The sequence below is a fragment of the Podarcis filfolensis genome, assembly GCF_964270895.1.
Source record: "Podarcis filfolensis genome assembly, chromosome: 1".
Taxonomy (NCBI): Eukaryota; Metazoa; Chordata; class Lepidosauria; order Squamata; family Lacertidae; genus Podarcis; species Podarcis filfolensis.
In genome coordinates this window covers 62,693,347-62,712,441 of record NC_139604.1, presented here as the reverse complement: position 1 = coordinate 62,712,441, position 19,095 = coordinate 62,693,347, and the positions used below count along the sequence as shown (strand labels likewise).

At 44.1% G+C, this 19,095-nt stretch overlaps 1 protein-coding gene across 3 annotated transcripts in view; it reads right to left on the bottom strand.

Moving 5' to 3' along the window:
• The window catches only part of LSP1 (lymphocyte specific protein 1), a 76,133-nt gene that overhangs the window by 11,658 nt on the left and 45,380 nt on the right, over positions 1 to 19,095 (bottom strand). For 2 of the 3 annotated variants that reach the window (XM_083587631.1, XM_083587632.1), the window contains exons 2-10: positions 16,190 to 16,342; positions 9,649 to 9,831; positions 6,029 to 6,350; positions 5,235 to 5,348; positions 4,678 to 4,721; positions 3,098 to 3,179; positions 1,866 to 2,003; positions 1,054 to 1,134; positions 335 to 458 (exon numbers count right to left, since the gene is read on the bottom strand). In XM_083587631.1, coding sequence (XP_083443757.1) covers positions 360 to 458; positions 1,054 to 1,134; positions 1,866 to 2,003; positions 3,098 to 3,179; positions 4,678 to 4,721; positions 5,235 to 5,348; positions 6,029 to 6,350; positions 9,649 to 9,831; positions 16,190 to 16,342 — 1,216 coding nt within the window. In that variant the 3' untranslated portion in view covers positions 335 to 359. Of the gene's footprint in view, positions 1 to 334; positions 459 to 1,053; positions 1,170 to 1,442; positions 2,004 to 3,097; positions 3,180 to 4,677; positions 4,722 to 5,234; positions 5,349 to 6,028; positions 6,351 to 9,648; positions 9,832 to 16,189; positions 16,343 to 19,095 lie in introns of all 3 variants that reach the window. The other variant, XR_014541922.1, reaches the window with a different exon arrangement.

The window sequence follows — 19,095 nt, the reverse complement described above, 5'->3', positions numbered from 1 at the left end:
GCTGCCAGAGAGACACAAGGCTTTCCACTGCTACCAGAGAAATCCTTCTCCCTACATGCAGAAGAGATAATGTCACTGTGGCTCAAGACAGAGTCACTTAAGAATGGTACACAAGTCAGTTTCAGATTGGATGAGAACCAGTAAAGCAAGTGAGTTTGAAGTACAAAGGGGTCACTTACAAACCCCCCCATATTGCTCTGCTTCACTCGCCACCTGTAATATGGCAACGGTAAATTATGTGAAGATTACTAAAGTATTGCATGCAAGGTGGTCTTTCGAGCACTGAGGAAAAAATCACTAGTAGTTAATCTGTTGCGTGGCCCATTGTACCTACCTGTGTGTTTTGGTGCCAAAGCAGGCTATTTTTCGGTTGCCCCGTCTTCTATCAAGACCTTTTTGTATTGGCCGTGCCCTGTTGCCACGTACTTGTACTTCTTGCCAGGAAGCTTCTGAGGAAGCTAAACGTGAGGGGAGGAAACGGAAGAAGCTTCAGAGGCTAAAGTACTTACTCCTCTTCCCACACCACCTGCTTTCCTGCTTTCCAAGTGTTTTGCGTGCTTATCCAACTTTCAGTATTTCCAAAGTGGTCTGACTTTGATCCAGTTATTACACTTCTCCTTTTACACCCGAGGAGGGAGTATGGGGACTTTTATTGTAACAAAGCAAGGTATAGGAGAAGTGAAACTGTACACAGATGGTCATCCTGCCACAGATGAACTCATGTCAAAAAGGAGTGTTAAGTAAGAGCCCTGAAAGAGCACTTGAACTGAAAGAGCGACCCAAAGGCGTTAAAGACGCCATACACATTTCCATTTATAGGTGATTATTCCAGAATGCTTCCCCACTAGAGCCCTTTCATGCTGCTGAGGCACTGCTTTCCCACAATTTGCAAGAAGCAATGTTAAAAGCAAATTCCACACAACAGTCAGTATAGCACCATATGAATAAGCAATGCCTTTCCAAAGGAGCAGCCACACAGGCTCCAGGTTGCCCCCAATATTCTCTTCACCAGTTTAAACCCTGAGTATCTCCAAAAACAAGTGGATCTCTCACCTTGACATTTTCATCTGTCCTTGGGCTCTCTTTCTGCTCCCACAGGCTTCTCTTATTCACAATGTCTCCAGCCACAATGTCCTAAAAAAGCATGGACACAGTGGTAGGATTTTGAGCTGCTTTTCTTCCAGCTCATTAGATGATGGTGGTGGTGCTTTTATTTATACCCCACCCATCTGACTGGGTTGCCCCAGATGCTCTGGGCAGCTTCCAGCATAATAAAAACACAGCAAATGTCAAACATTAAACATTTCCTGATACAGGGATGCCTTCAGATGTCTTCTTAAAGTTGTGTAGTTGCTTACTGGTTTCACATCTGATGGGAGGGCATTCCACAGGGCGGGTACCACTACTGAGAAGGCCCTCTGCCTAGTTCCCCGTAATTTCACTTCTTGCAGTGAGGGAATTGCCAGAAGGCCCTCGGAGCTGGACTTCTGTCTGTGCTGAACAATGGGTGTGGAGACGCTCGTTCAGGTACACTGGGCCAAAGCCATTTAGGGCTTTAAAGGTCAGCACCAACACTTTGAACTGTGCTCAGAAGCATACTGGGAGCCTGTATAAAAACCTAGGTGTCAACATTTACCACAGGCACCTCCATGCAAGAGGCTTTACTAGAACGAAAGAACTTTTATGCAGTGTATCAGTATGGGAGCCCTATATTCTGACCCCATTTGATTGAGTGCATTTTTGCACATTAAATCATGTCCATGTAAATGCTTCCTGCAATAAGGTGCATTTTCATTTTTTCTATAACAGCATCAACCTTTTCCAACAGTAGGCTCTTTAAACACAAAGCACAACGGAAGCCCTACCTTACAGGGGGTTGTCTTCACAGAGGTTTGAGCCACTTCCCCTGTCTCCCAGAGGCTTTTCGTGCTGGCCACTGCAGCACTAGTGGAAGGCAGGTCAATGGAAAGCTGACGCACTGGCTTCGGAGACTTGATGGACGTCTGGAAGGGACATACGTAAATTTGAAAGAGCTTCTTACTCTGAACCAATTCACCTCTTTTACAATCGTGTATCAGGCTCTTTCTAAACACATCCAATTGACTCTCATCTCCAGGTACCTACATGAGGCAGAATCTGCATCACAGTGATGCTCCTGCTTAAGTAAGCTCTAATGGAAGGTGGATGTGTTCCTCTCAAAGACAGGAATTGCAATGCACAACCACTTTATGCCAACAGTGCTCCTGCTGATGGTAGGACAGGCAGGCAGGGTGCAGGGCAGCTCCTAAACACCTCTAGTGCAGACACTGCCTTCATTTCAGAGACTCCCATAATGAAAACACACACCCAAACCAGCCAGCCAAACTATGCCATAGCTGGTAAGACAAGGGTGGAAAATCTGTAGCCAGCAGGACAGGAATAGGCAGACTCACTCTCCACGGCCAATGGTTAGGGGTTGATGATGTCTGCCTCAAAGGACATTGGAGTGCACCACCAGGGGTGAAGTCAAACTGCTACATTAGTAGCACCAAATTAACCTCCCCAGGGTGCAAGGCTGAGCAGTATGTATGGAGGTCCTGGGCTGCTCAGACTTGAGTCCAATGGAAAGCAGAGCAATACATCTGGCACCAGCTTGGCTGCAGGAGGGTTGATGTAATTCTACATCATCTCATGCACTACAGGTTTCCCATCCTACAGTAGAGGTGCAACAGAACATTGTAACAAGAAAGCATCTCATTAGGCCCAACAGAAGTCAGCCGCAACCCACACATGTGATAACTGGATAGGAGGTCAAAGGAGGCACCTTCACATGCTGATTCCTAACCTACACCAAGCTGGTAGCACATGCACAGCATCACACATAGGACTTTGCTTGCCACAGAAAACATGACATCTGCAGAGACATGCCAGAATCTGAATCCTATTATGTGCAACAGCAGAAGTACCTAACCAGCTTGCCATCCATTTAGAGCCAATCAAGGCAGGTTCTTCAAAGCAATTAACACATTCCCTAAATCAGAAGTGGAAGGAAACCAGGCTGCACCCTCAGCAAAGTTTTGGACAACTTCATTCACAGAGTCAAGGAGTTTCACCTTACCTCAATGGCATGAGTGTACTGCTCAAGTTTGTCATCAATCTTTGAAACTGGAAGAGGTGGCTGTGTCTTCTTCACACTGTTACTGGAAGGAGAAGAGGCCAATGGAAAGAGGATTTCTCGCAAACCTGGGCATTTCAAAGCTAATCCAGCCCAACATGTTCATAGCGCCATCTTCCTACTTGCCAGTGATTTTTGGAATACAGTAAGAACTAATTGAAGAAAATACTTAACCATGATTTGTTGCAGTAACCCTAGGTTAAGATCCTGAGAATTCAAGGAAACCATGGTTTAGCTTGCTTAATAAGTTCTGCCCCTGCAGAGGACTTGTATAAAGGAGACACCAGCAATACCTGCTTGTCATTGTGCAAGCAGAAAGACTGGGGAGATTGCCTGAACCAAAGTTTAACCATGGTTTGTTCATGGTAAATAGTGGCCTGGCTCACACGTCATACCAAGCCAAACTCTGCTTTAGTAAGAATGTGTGGGTTCCTAGAGAGGAGATCAAGGCTGTTCTGCTCCTCCTGAATGGTTTTGATTCTCCTTGTAGTATAGATCTCACAGACAAGCCATAAGCGATAGGACAAATCTTGGTTACAGCCTGTGGTTATTCTGGGTCAGAATGACCCAGACTAACCTGCTCAGTACAGGAGCAGAACTACCAAGCAAGAGCAAAGTGGCCACAATCACAGCCCTAGGAACCTGCACATGATTTAGCTTAATGTGATATGTGAACTATCCCAGTATTTAACCTTGTCTAGCACAAACTTTAGTTGCACATCCTGGTTTGTGGCCAGTGTTTTTGGCTAAATATCTAACCAAGTTTCACTTCTTTGTCTGAATAAAGAAGCACAAGTCTGAGCAAGTTTTAAGTGTTATGCCCAAGAAAGAGATACACAGCCCAATTCTTTGTCCTCAGTATCAAGAAGAATAGATGGTTTGGGGCCAGGTGTTGTGAAGGACCCCACAGCACCCACTTGAACCTGCCTAGGCCTTAAGATCACCCTAAGAGATCCTGCATGCAGGCCAAGATTAATTAGATTAATTAGATTTGTGGGCACTTCTGATGAGGCTTTTTCAGTGGTGGCCCAATATGCCTGGGAAGTTTGATCTACAGATATTAATAATATAGACTATTGCCCCACCATCCCCATATTTATTAGCTTTTAAAGGGACCTCAATTTGTTGTACTTATTTCAATCTACTTTTAATGGCTTGGGTTTTATATCATTTTAAACTGCTGTTTAATTTTGCAAATATAATTAGGCTGTTTTCATATTTTTATTTTACTATTTATAGAAGCTACGTGGGGATGACTTGGCTCTTAAAGGCAGCATGTAACATGGGAAGTAAGTAAAACAGGCAACCCTGTTTAGGGAAGTATTTAATGTTTGATGTTTTATTGTGTTTTTAATATTCTGTTGGGAGCCGCCCAGAGTGGCTGGGGAAACCCAGCCAGATGGGCGGGGTATAAATAATAAATTACTATTATTATTACTTTCAGCATAGTTGCCTTTAACCCTGTGAAGCACAGCATCAACATTGCATAACTTAAGAATATTCAGTCCTCGGATGGAAGTTACCTTTTCTGTATGGAGCGGTTCAGGGATTCAGTTCTTTCAACGATCTAAATAAAAAACGACAACACATCAGCTTAGTCAGTGGTCTAGAAGATAGATACAACCTTCCTGCTTCCACCCCAAAATGCCAAACTAAGGCTGGGAAAAGAGAAGAAAAAAAGTGTAACAACTACCTTTCTCCCACCTGATTTGCACAGTTCTGTACCCTTCTGCTCTTCTAGGTGGTACCTCTGGTTACGTACTTAATTCGTTCCGGAGGTCCGTTCTTAACCTCAAACTGTTCTTAACCTGAAGCACCACTTTAGCTAATGGGGCCTCCCGCTGCCACTGCGCCACCGGAGCACGATTTCTGTTCTCATCCTGAAGCAAAGTTCTTAACCCAAGGTATTATTTCTGGGTTAGCGGAGTCTGTAACCTGAAGCGTATGTAACCTGAAGAGTATGTAACCCGAGGTACCACTGTATAGTCCTCCAAATGGGGGGGGAGCTGGGGGGGGAGAGACCCAACCTTTGTTTACTGGGATTTCCAGTGTCCTCCTACCTAAGGATTATGATGCATACCTTTACCGTAGGGCTTGAAGGAGGCTGAGACTCTTCCTCTTGGCTGGAAGTGCTTGGAGTTCTTTGCCGTTTTTCTGGTGCCTCTTCCTCCTCATTCCTTCTCCTTTTCTTCTCCTGAAGAGAAAGAATTGGTGGCAATTCAGCAAAGAGAGCTTGTGCAACATTTCCTCTAGGAGTTGTTTTCCACACCTCTGACTACCTTCTCTGCTCTTCCAGTTGCCCTACTCCCTTCTCCAAGTGCAGAACTGGACACAGTGGTCCAGACAGATGACCTCTGACGAGTGAAGAATTTCCCAGGATATCAATATTACAGTTCTATTATTGCAGCCTAAAATTACATTAGCCCCCCCTTTTTTTGCAGGCACACCGTGCTGCTGATTCAACAACAGTTGTAGTCAACTGCGTTACTCAGACCCTTTTCATATGGCCTGCTACCTAACCAGATATTCCCCCATCCTATATCTGTGAATTTCATTTTTATTTTATTGTTTGCCTCACTGCGTAACTTTGCATTTGTGTCTGTTGAAATTATTTTTGCCAGATTCAGATGAGTTTCCCATTCTCTCAAGGTAATTTTGAACTTCATATTTGACCTCATCCCATTCCCATGGCTTGCAGTGACAACAGCAGTAGTGTGTACAGCTACAAGACACTGAGGGCCAACAAAAGTTTCCAAGCAGATTTTTGTCTTTCTTTATGTCCTTATTTTGCCCATTTCCCTTGTGGTCCCTGTTGCCTCCATTTTGGTTTTAGCCTACTAATTTGTAGGCATATGATGACAGAACACATCTGACCTCTTGCATTTTTCTCTCTTCTTCATGCCAATTCTCTTCTGCAACATGCTGTGGTTCCTCTTCGACATCCTCTCTGACATCCTGATTCTCTTCTCTTATACCCATATCTTCGGTAAGCTTTTGCTGCTGATCCAGCTCTGCTTCTTCTTCAAGCTGATCTTGTGAGATGGAACCAGAGGAAAACTTGAGGAAGTTTGAAGGCCCAGGTGCAAACCGGATGAAGATGGGAGATTCCTGATCCAGGTGAATCTGCCCTAGCTTGGCTTCTGCTTCCATCAGATTGCCTTCTTCTTCCTCATAGGAACGCCTTGGTGACCTAGGACTGAAAATTGGCAATGGGAGGAAAGGATAAGAGAAAAGGACAAAGGTATCAGTTAACTTCCTTTTCTTTTAAAAGCAAAGCACCAGCTTTTAATATCTTTAAGATGAGCAGAGCTACAATATGCACAGGAAAGGAAGTTACTAGTTCAAATGACGCCACCAATTTGACTTCTATGTGAAAAACAAAATACAACATTGTGCCAATGAGCTGCCACATAACCATTAATATGGTGAGACACTTGTTTGCATTTCCTTAGTACTCCCCAGAAGCAGGGGCCAGAATGGGAGAGTATATATAGGGGAAAGGCTTTGTGAAGCATCCAGCACAACACATATATGGGAGCCTTGTATTCTGTTAACAAAGTCTACATTCCAGATTTAGCCAAGCCACCTTGACACCCAAATGCAAGTGAAACACAATGTCACTGAGAGTCTCCAAAAATTGCTGCCCGGTGCAATTGTCTCCCTCTGCCTAATGGTTAGACTGAGTAGGCTAACTCTACCAGGTTCTAAACTGCCCTGTATCAAAAGTAAAGATAGCGAGTCCAGTGGTGATCCTGATATATTGTTCAAAACAAGGAACTACTATATCTGAAAAACCCAGGGCAAAATAGATGAGGGCATTCAGAATAACCAGAATCTGGTGAAGCAGAAGTTATTCAGTTACTGGTAGGATACTTGTGCAATACATCTCAGAGCAAAGATACCCCCTGCTTTGTGGTCCTTCAATGAAAAACAAGGGGGAAATGACATGTGACGCTTTGCTATCCATATCCTGCCTTTTGCGGTGGTGGCAGGGGAGAAATGTCAGGCTGCAAGTTTGATGGCAGCAGCAGTACTGGGAGAGAGGATGCTTGACCTCTGGGTCACAGTTGCACTCAAAATCCCTCAAGGAAAAACCCCACAGAACCTCAGCATCATGTATCTTTTCCCTTCAATCCTCTTTCCTCTTCATCTCCTAAACCGAAGCACTATTGCATGGTGGCGCTTGTCTATATTATGACTCTCCTGGATGTAAATGCCAAGCTGAAGTTGATTTAACCTTCCACTGACCCACAATGTCCATACCAAAAACATATGGGAATGTGTGTAGGCACCACGAGAAGTTGTGTTTACACAGTTCCATTGCTGGGCTCTGAGGCAGAGCAGATGTTCCTACTAAAGCAGTGCAAAATATGAGCATGGAAGGTGGACAGGCATTCCAAATTAACCCAATAAATGCTGGTTGTAGCTCTGGCAACCCCTCCCTGCATTTCACATGGAACACAAGGTAAATCCACATCTTCATTTATGTGAATTTGGAACCAGGTATTAACCACAAACCAAATGCTAGAAATGTAAACCATTAAAACATCGTTTCTTCCTTAGGCAAAGAGTCCTGTTGGAAGTAAAAAGTACCCAAGGCTTACCTATAGGCCCTATGCTTATGAATAATCAATTATAAAGCGTTGCTCACCCCAGGTGCCTCTCAGCATACTACTCATTGCTTTTCTGCTATGCAAAATTGCTAAGCAAAATTGCAACTGAATTTCCACACTTTTCTTGGCATGCACCTCTCACTATGTTTCTTATACACAGCAGTCATATAGGCAGCATCCATTCTGCTCCATGCTTTCCCTCACTAGTCATGATAACTTTAATTCCAAAGTCACTACTTTAATTAACTGAGGGGTGGGGAGTCCACAGCTCTGTGGCAGAGCACCTGCTTTGCATTCAGAAGGCGCCAGGTGCATCTGTGATGTACTGGGAATCTCCACACAGGATGGGGGACGACGACGAATGCTGTATAAAGATGAGCGTTGCATTCATTACTTGTAAGGTACCCCCCATAGCAGTGAAAATAAAAATGTGCACACTGGCTTATAATTCAGTTAAAATGTGGGGCCATGTTCCTAAACACCACCCCAAACCAACGAAGAACTAACAACATTGTGTTTGTATAGGGTTGCCAACAAAGTAAGATGAGAGCTGGCAGCAGCTTCACACACAAGGATCAGGTGAAGCTTTGGAAAGGACAGAAAAAGCCTCATCATAAGAACGTAATAGCAGGCTGCTGGATCAGGCCAATGACCCATCTAGTCCAGCATCCTATTCTCACAGAAGGCATCCAGATGCCTATGAGATCCTGCAACCAGGATCTGAGCAAAACAGCACTCACCCCTCCTTTTGTTTTCAGCAGCTGGCATTCAGAAGTATTACTGCCTCTGCGTGTGGAGGCAAAACAGTCACTGTGGCTGGTAGCCATTGATGGACTTTTCGAGCTCCACAATATCCTTTTTGAGTTGAGGCGACCAGCTTAAGGTCAGCACATTAAGCTGGTATTAAGAGGCACATGCCAAAAGTCAGTTACAGAGTTAGCAACCTCATATTTGTGACCAAATAGCACCCAAGTCCATTAGACATTCTCCTCTTGGGAAGCTCCCTGTGATATGAAGCCTACTCTCAACTCGCAAGTAGGAGATCTCTATGTATATCCTTCTGTGGACTCCCCCCCCCCCCCAAGGCCCAATAATAATAACAATCCTAAAATCCACTGGAGAAAGCTAACCAACAGTTAGAAAGAACAAATTCCCAGGAAATTTATAAAGAATTTATAGTCTCCCCATGTTAAGGCAGTAATACCTTCTCAGAGTACATACGGCCTACAACAGATATAATGAAACCTCACAATGCACTTCAGAGTCTGGAGTAACTCTTTTAAAGGATACAAGAGAAAGATTTCACTCTAAATTCCACCCAGAGTCTGGTAAAAGGCCTACTATCAAGAGTCTACTTACACTGGACCTGTGGCTCTCCCTCAACCTCCAGGAAAACAGGAAGCAAAGCAGAGTCATCTCACCTAAATGTGTTTTCCTAATTAAGGTTTTCAGGACACACCCTCCCTTTCCTTTCCTTTCCTTTGCACTGTCCTGCTGCAGGTGTTCCATATTTTCTCTCTCCCAGCTGAAACAGCCTACATACCCCAGTCATATATTTTTTTAAAGCAAACAATAAACCCACCATACATGTGTTTACTCAGTGGAACTAATGCAGGAATGTCAAATAAAAATCTGCCTGGGCTGGAAAATTTTTTGATAACGGAAATGGCTTGCAGTAAATCAGATTGTTTTGTCCTGAGAGTGGCCAGGCTACATCCCCTTACCTAGAAGCAAGCCCCATTCAATTGGTGGGCCTTACTTCCAAGTTCACCTGCACAGAATTGTTACAATTCTTCTGGTGTCTCTGGTACGACACTAGTTCTTCTGGTTTGTGCGTAAGAGTTTGCCACTTCTTTTGGAGCAACTAAAAAGCATCTCTACCTTTCTTCACAGCATACAGGTGCCACCGGCTGGGCTTCTCTCCAGTCACCCTGGCATGTCTGCTCTGCTTCCGGCACTCCTTCCCCTGCCCATCTCTGCTTGCGCTGCTCAAGTTTCTGGGACCAATCGCTAAAGCCTTCATCCTCTTCCAGTTCTGTAGTCCCAGAAGGCTTACCATCAATCCTGAAACACGAGAGAGAGAGAGAGAGAGAGAGAGAGAGAGAGAGAGAAAGAAAGAAAGAAAGAAAGAAAGAAAGAAAGAAAGAAAGAAAGAAAGAAAGAAAGAAAGAAAGAAAGAAAGATGTTTAACCCAAGGCAAGTTCAGAATAACACACACATTGTTCTGGTCACTGCCTTTGTTGACTGTTCTCATTTTAGCTACTGTACCTGTGGGCCCTTCAGATGTTGCAAACTCCTAACTCCCCTTTGTCCCAGCCCCTGTGGCCAATGGTCAGGCTGATGGGAGCTGGAGTGAAACCAGAAGCGGCTGGTGAGGTAGGGCAACTCCACCCTCCTGACTGGAATCACTGCCACTTACCTGGACAGAGCTGTGGGGACACTGTGATTGGGTGGACACACTGGCAAGAGAGCTGGATTGGCTCGGGTGGTACACCTGCTCAGCTCCAACTGCAGCGCCACTAAGCCTTCATACCATCATCCCCCTCACAGAGGTACAATTTCCAGAGGGATTGTTTAAAGGGTATATAAATTCAATAAATAATTAAAAAAAAATCTGCAAGGGGAGTAGGAGTCTCTTTTCTCTGCACCCTTTACAAAGCTATGACTGCTTAAAGTGGTATGAGACTGCTTTAAATCTATAGTGCAGATGGAGTCCTGATTAGTGACAAGAGACACAACCATTCCACTCTCAAGCTCATGCCATTTTGTGAAATTTTGGGTTTTAGCTCTTTGAAGACTATGCACTCTCCTTTTCAGGATGTCAACACACACACACACAAATGAGGGGGGGGAGAGAGGGGGGGTTAACCATATATGCAAAAGCATCTGTAGCAATGCTGCACTATTCCTGAATATTGCAGTACAGATTTAGTCAGTGGGTTTTGTTTAAGTCATGAAATAGCGGTCTAGTATCTGCTGCAGCCAAGCTACTGTCCTTTCTCCCCATGAATTATGTTGGGACTCACACACCTGCCATTGACAACAACTTTGGGGTTTGTCTAAGATGCACAAACTTCTGGGTTTTCCTTTGAAAAAAAAGCTCAACAATTTTGGGGTCCTTCTAAAAAAAGCTTAAACCCTAGTTTAAAGGTAATTGGGGGATGTTTTCACTGATTGTTTACAAAAGCCCTTATAAAGCATCAATGTAATTTGGTATAGAAACTCACAACGGTGATTAATTTATAGGACTCTGCCTATGCTTGGTGCTTTGTAATTTGCTGCTGGCTATAAGGTTTGTGTGCAGTCAAAACTAGGCTCTGATCAATCCTGTTGGTTTCAGTGAGAGTGATAAGCAGCACAGTTCTATGCATGTTTACTCAGATGCATGCCCCACTGTCTTCACTGGGGTTTATTCTCAGGAAACTGCAGATAGAATTGCAGCTTAAGTCTCCAACTGATACCAGTAGGAGTTTGAAATATATAACTTGGGTTGTTGCTATGTGTTTATTGGTCACAACAGTTATTTGCTGGCACAGGAGAAAATTGATCTTGCTCTGTTCTTTTGAGAGCTCATGTGATGGCAGAAGTTCCACAAATACAATATAGTTTATCAGCAAACTGAGTCTAGATCATCTGACTCAAGGATTATTTTAAAAAATCAGTGAGAGTTTCCTGTTGGCTTCGGAGTGCAGAAAATTGTCCTTAAAATATATTCCAACATTTTATCCAAGTGATTCCTAATTAGATGGCAGACAAACGTCCCACTGCACCACCAGCAATAAGTATTGAGGTAATTCACACTAAGAATACAGTCTGAAACAATATAAAGCATCCTACATTCTTTTTTTTGGGGGGGGGGGAGAGACTTGAGGGTGGGGAACTGAACTTTAGATATTTCTTATGCTTTTAATGTTAAGGATTGTGTATGTGTTAACACAGAGAAAATAATCTCTTCCATCCATTAATAAAGGAAGAGAGGGAAAGGAGCACTTATACCCAACTGGCAAGAGTCCGTCATTTGGCCTTCGGAGTATACAGACTGCATTCCAAAGCTATGATCGAACACAGCGGCTGCAATTTAATACAAAGATGCACAAACTCCTAGGCCAGAGTTAACTAAAAGGAAAATAAGTAAACGGGGATGTGAGAGAGTTGCTTAGAACCTCTTACACTGTTTTTGTTTTTCACAGGCTTTCTTCACTGCCTGAGCCCGACTGCGTTTAGAATGAAAGATCTTCTGACAGCAGACAGGCGCAATTTAAAGCACTCACAGTGCCTGTTTGATTCAAAACAGTTATGGAAATGCAAAATGATTCCATAGTTGAGATGATGCTCTTCCTGTCCCACAATGCCAAGTCCTCCTGAGGATTCTGAACTGGATATCGTAGAATGTTTAAGCAGCACACACTCACAAGTTGCAAAATTGATCACGAAATATATATCGTATATTGTACATTTGACATGACAGAGAAAAGGGAAAGGAGAATCAGCAGAGAATCAGTAAATGTTTCTGGAGATCAGTTAGCCCTACCTGATAACCATTTCAGACATGCTATTTTTCTATGTACAGTGGTACCTCAGTTTAAGAACAGCCCTGTTTACGAACTATTCGGTATAAGAGCTCCGCAAAACCGGAAGTAGTGTTCCGGTTAGCGAACTTTACGTCGGTCTACGAATGGAAGCCGAATGGTGGAAGGGCACTGGCAGTGGGAGGCTTCATTAGGGAAAGCACGCCTCAGTTTAAGAATGGCTTTGGTTTAAGAACAGACTTCCGGAACAGATTAAGTTCATAAACCGAGGTACCACTGTACATTTCCTTCTACGTACATTTTCACGTATGCAAATGGTACAAATGTTCCTTTTTCATGACTCTGGATAAAGCAATCTTTACTTTTATTTATGAAGACTATTTATATACCGCTTGACATAGAAAAGCGACCCTGCTGTTATGTGGACCTGCCAAAACAAGGCATTGTAGATGTGGCAATTGCTCTGCTATATCATGAAGCTGATAGAAAGACAGTTGTGTTGTTTTTTTAGAGCTTCATTCACAAAGTACTGAAGTATAACATCTGAAATTTTGTCCACATTAGCTGGCTTACAGTCAGATTTTGACAAACTAATTACTCAATCGCATGATGAAGCTTCTGTCTCGAAATGCACATCTGGTGGTGTTCAAGCTTTGATCTCCAAAGAACTTGACTGAAACATTTTGTTTCTTCATTGCTTTAAATCACCAACTCCATTTGGCAATAGTGCACGTAACTGAGGTTCTACCTTAGATGAAGGAATATTTTGACTTATGTAAACAGTTGTATGTATTTTTCTTAAGAATGGGTGTGTTGCTCAGATTTATAAAGGTAGCTTTTTAAAATGCCTGTTGGTTCAACACTGGACTGGACATTCGGATTCATTTATGATTATACATTCAGATAAATAATTATTTCTTTCCACACACAAATGTATCAGTGCATCTTTCCCTTGTGAAAAAATTGGTCCTCTAAAAACTGGAGCTATTGAATTGCTCAATTAGATTAGTCGTCTATCTGCCCTCCCTTCTTACTGAAATTATGCTAAAATAACTGGGATATCTTAAATTGTAACATCACTGTTCTAGCAGAAGACCCCAGATATTGAGGCAACATTGAAACTTATTGTGCTACACGGCAGTTGCAAGAAATGCAAAAGGATATTGTTTTCAGTAACACTATGGAAGCAGCCGAGGAAAGCATGGAAACTGCTGACCACGAAGCATCATCAAAACCTCTTTGTAAGCTCACATAAAAGTTTTCTGACAGTATTATTGACAGTGGGGGTGTCAGTTTTGAAGGAAGGAATGAAAGAGAACTAGAGCTCAGAAGGCTTGATGACATTGTTCTCGACCATTGCACTCAATGAATTGGAAAACAGATTCAAGGAAAGAGACAATACTGTTATAGTAGCAAGTCTGCAAGCGTTACAGGAATGATGACAACTTGAATCCACTGTGTGAAATATTGCATAACTCAGATCACTGTAAAAAGCTAGGAAAATTAAAATGGGAGCTTGAGTTGGTAAAATACTGTATGGAAGAGAGACTATCATTGGTCCGATTTGCAAATGAGCTCACAAAATACTGTATTTCCTGGAGTTGGTCTTTTGGTTGAGGATGCATGGATAATACTAGTGTACACCCAATTAAGAATCTAAGATTCCACCCTAGTCTGTTTCTCCTTACAGTCACCAGCTGGATGCCTCTGGAAGCCAAGCATGGCATGGTGTTGATGGCATTGCCCATTGCCATTCCCCCACCCTCAGTCCTGTATACTCATCATACAGTACTCATCTGAAGGTGGAGAGGTGCCCAAGACATTCTGTGAGGTTCTGATGCTCTGGAGTAAGGGACACAATAAAGGAGTCCAACAAGCATAATCTAGACCTACAGAGAAGTTATCACAGCTGTTTGTTGAAAGTGGCTGCAAGAAGCCCCCTTCCTTCCTGGAAATGAGGGATTGGTGCAGCAAGGTACAAGAAGAGGATGAGTCACCATAAGTGCGAGCTGAGTTTACTTAAGAGAAAGACAGTATTCATATGTTGACCTTTGCAGCCAGATCAACAGCTGCAGAAAAGGCTGAGAAATGGGTGGGGAGCGGCATGAAGCCATCAAGTCAACTATTTTTTTAAGTGAAAATGAAAACCTTTCTTTTATAGAAAAATAACTAGAAGAGTAGTTTCTCTCTCTTTGTATTAACTTCTCCAATATCCAGTCTTCAGATGCAACACTAAAAAGGGGTCACTTTCTAATGGGGGGGGGGCATTTCCCTAGCAAACACATGGTCCCAATCCTGCATCTGCTGAGAGAACAGTGTGTGTGTGTGTGTGTGTGTGTGAGAGAGAGAGAGAGAGAGAGAGAGAGAGAGAGAGGAGGGAAGTTGCAGAGATAGATGCTTAGCCATTACTGAGCCACCCCATTTTCTCCAGCAAGTGCTCCAACACCCCCACAAAAAAAATCACATTTTCATCCCACTTACACTTTCGGTTTTGGAGCCTGACTGGGAGAGAGAGAAAATATTATAGATGGCTTGGGAAAACATTTGCAGGCGGAAACTGGCAAGCAAGAGAATGATTCACCTTCCCTCTCCTACCAGCTGAATTCCCTCTGCCTTTGACTTACAAGGGAGGGAAACATGGGGCTTCTTCTCATAATCCTCACTGGGTGACCTCGGGCCAGTCGCCACATCTCAGCCTAAACTACCTACCTCGCAGGGTTGTTGTGGGGATTAAATGAGGAGAGCCAAATTACTGCAACCTCAAACACTAGAGGAAATTATTGTTCTCCCTGAAATAATGAGATTGCAGCCAACCACATGGGAGCTGATTCATTTGGCCTGCACACAGTGCTGGGTACCAAGCCAGATAATAATCATGTTTTCCTCAGTATTATTGTAACCACATTGGTTGGTTGGTTGAAAAATGTTATACAGTGGTACCTCGGGTAAAGCACTTGATTCCTTCCGGAGGTCCCTTCTTAACCTGAAACTGTTCTTAACCTGAAGCAACACTTTAGCTAATGGGGCCTCCTGCTGCCGCCATGCCACCAGAGCGTGATTTCTGTTCTCATTCTGAAGCAAAGTTCTTAACCCGAGGTACTATTTCTGGGTTAGCGGAATCTGTAACCTGAAGCGTATGTAACCTGAAGCATATGTAACCCGAGGTACCACTGTATTATTTTATTACACAAAATAATACAACTGTAAATAATATTTCCTTAAAATGAAATAAAAACAAAATAAAGCAATTCCTTGTCACTTTTATTGAATTACCGTATTTTTCACCCTATAGGACACACTTTTCCCCCTCCAAAAATGAAGGGGAAATGTGTGTGCGTCCTATGGGGCAAATGCAGGCTTTCGCTGAAGCCTGGAGAGCGAGAGGGGTCGGTGCACACCGACCCCTTTCACTCTCCAGGCTTCGCGCAGGTCTCCACAAAGCTCGGGAGCCTGGTGCTGGGCTCCCACGGCTTGCAGAGAGTTGCCTGCATGCTGAAGCCTGGGTGCGCTGAGCTCAGCGCACCCAGGCTTCGCGCAGCTCTCCGCAAGGCGCGGGAGCCCAGCGCCGGGCTCCCACAGCTTGCGGAGAGTTGCCTGTTCTGGGGGCTGGGGTCGGGGGAAGCTCGGGCTTCCTCCACCCCAGCCCCGCGCCTGGGGGGGAAATAATTTTTTTCCCTTTATTCCCCCCCCCCAAAAAAAAAACTAGGTGCGCCTTATGGGACGGTGCGTCCTATAGGGCGAAAAATACGGTAACTTCTATTTGAGGACATACTGTTGAGTTCTGGACAATTCTTCATCAAGCAACTGACAACTGTGAGATTTTATTTTGTGTTTTAACAGTGGACTGGAATAAGGTGTGTGTGTGTGTCATGTTATGCTCAGTCGCTTCTCACCGGCTTTCTTGCGCTGCCACCCCACTCTCGGAAGAAGTGCTGGTGGTGGTCAGGCCTTCTTCTGCCTGGGACCTCAGCTGTCTCTCACGCTCCCTTCGGCGCCGCTCTCTGGCTGCTTCCTCTTCGTCCTCCACACTCCATTGTGCCGTCAGCCTATCGATCACAGAGAAAGTGAAGTTAGGTGAAGCAGAGGTATGTTGCTATGTGGCATGGAGAAAATACAAAGCCCGAAACACCATGAGCCTCAACTGTCATAGCTCAGTGGAAGAGCATCTGCTCTGCAGGCCAAAGCTTCAGTCCCCAGCATCTGCAGGAAAGAGAAAGAGACCCCACCTGAAGCCCTGGAGAGCCTCCAGTGCCAATCAGGGCAGACAATACTGAGCTATGTAGTCCAAGGCAGTATAAAGAAGCTTTCTAGAAAATGCCAACGTATGAAAGAACACTTGGTGAACTCAGGCTGACAGAAAGGGCTTGCTGGGTGGAGCAGAGACCTTACATCAGCTTTCCAGGATGGGGAGGGGTAAGGAGTTTGGTAATAATAAATTTTATTTATTTATTTATTTATTTATTTATTTATTTATTTATACCTGCCGACCTACCCTGCCCATCTGGTTGGGTTTCCCCAGCCACTCTGGGTGGCTCCCAACAGAATATTAAAAACACGATAAAACATCAAACATTAAAAACTTCCCTAAACAGGGCTGCCTTCAGATGTCTTCTAAAAGTCAGATAGTTGTTTATTTCCTTGACATCTGATGGGTGGGTGTTCCACAGGGCAGGCACCACCACCGAGAAGGCCCTCTGCCTGGTTCCCTGTAACTTCACTTCTCGCAGGGAGGGAACCGCCAGAAGGCCCTCAGCGCTGGACCTCAGTGTCCAGGCTGAACAATGGGGGTGGAGACGCTCCTTCAGATATACTGGGCTGAGGCCGTTTAGGGCTTTACTGTTCAGCACCAACACTTTGAATTGTGCTCAGAAACGTACCGGGAGCCAATGTAGGTCTTTCAGGACCGGTGTTATATGGTCTCGGCTGCGAGGTAAGGTGCAAATGCACCAGCAGAGCCAATCCAGCCTTGCTGGTGGAGCATCTGCCCAGCATAAACCTTCCCTCTCCTTCTTGGTAAATAACAGCAATTACCTGACAGGAACCTAGCACAGTAGCCCCACTCCCACCCCCGACAAGCTGCTTTGTGTGCTATATTGCTTCTGAGGTGCTGTGCTGCACAGCAGTTGTGTTGATCATAAAATTACCTGTAGTGGAAGCCCATCGCTAACATAGCTTCTACTCTAGCAACTCTATGCACAGCTAGCTGAAGTATTCCTACCTCTAGTGTAGTGGAGGTCAACCTTGTTACCTTTCCAATAATATTTTCAATGGAACTCTTGCACCAGCACTCCCTTTACCTGGGACACAAGCCAAGTTTGCTGGGCCTCACCACCATCCCTTTGAAATATAAGGCATGCCCAAACCAATAGCGTGCTCTGCTAAAGTATGCTTCGTGTAGTTCGGCTTGACGAATTACTTGGTTTGTTCTAAGTGATATGTTTGTGCCCCTTTTCAAGAGCATAGATCCTCCCAAAGCAGCTTGCATAAAAGAGAATCACAGCAAAACCATAAAACATTATCAACTACACAATTAAAGTAAATGCATAATTCATTTAATTAAATATAAAGGAAGCAGCCTATGGTAGGAGTACACATCATGGAACTCACTGCAGCTTACTTGTGACTGCATACATTCAACATGTAAAACATATTTAGCCAAATGAAATGCAGCCTTTGGCATTTCATTAGAAATGCGAACCATCTCACAAAGCACTGTTACCATTTAAAGTGCTAGTGTGGAAGCAGGAACCCTATCAAATAAAAGGAAAGAAGTATCCAGTCTCTGCTTGATAGTCTTCCTCATTCTCCAATTTATTCTAGCATATTCTAGTAGTGTGCAGGCTACTGGGGAAGAGACTGCAGCCATGTTGCTTCTGCCTGGTCATTTTGCTGCTATGTCTCATTGAGATAAGCCACGTTTTGGCTTAGTGTGTTGCACAAACCTGGGCTGATATTTTAGCTCTCCTGGGCAAACCAAGAACTGTTAATCAAGAACAAACATTGGTTACCGTTTGAAAGCTAAATCACAAGCCTGGGTTCAGACAACAATCTAAGTCAAAACATGGCTTAGCTCAGCATAGCACAGCAGCAAAATGAGTGGGGAAGCACAACGCAACCACAATCTCCTCCCTAGAAGCCTGGGCGTTCATGTGCAGCCATGGCGCATCTGTCACAAATAAACTTGAAAGCCTCCTCATCACCTCATTCACTTGCCAGAGCAAGGAAATTCCATCAGTTATCCTTTTGCTCTGGCAGATGATGTCATCTAGATTTCACAGAAGGGGCGGGGTGAGACTGGGTTTCACATCCCTGTTGCATCACTGCACAAGTGAATTCAGCCACTTGGGCTATTAGAGGCAGACTTAAACTGAGATTTAAACGAGAACAAAGTAAATTGAAACTAAGTGAAATAAACGACACTCAGAAAATGCTGATTCTGACAGGGAGAGAGGCCAAGAAAAGAGCTGAAAAGCCTGGGCCGCCATTCAGTCTCCACGAGGGAGGGAGAATTCTGAATGGTGAGGGACTTTGACATGTTTTCTTAGAAACATAGTAATTTAGTCAGAATTCCTGAGCCAAGCTGTACCATTGCTACAAATGGAGTGGGTGTGTGAGAAAGTTGGAGGAGGACACCCAGTGCTGTCATCCCGCAGGCCTCCCGAACCAACTCTGCTACATGCTGTTTTTCCTTCCTCCCCAACAGAAGATTAAAATTTTGACATAAAACTCCTCTCAGAACGTCCCAGTCACCAGATAATAAAATTCTCTGTCAGCAGAACTACTCCTCAGATCCCAGAGG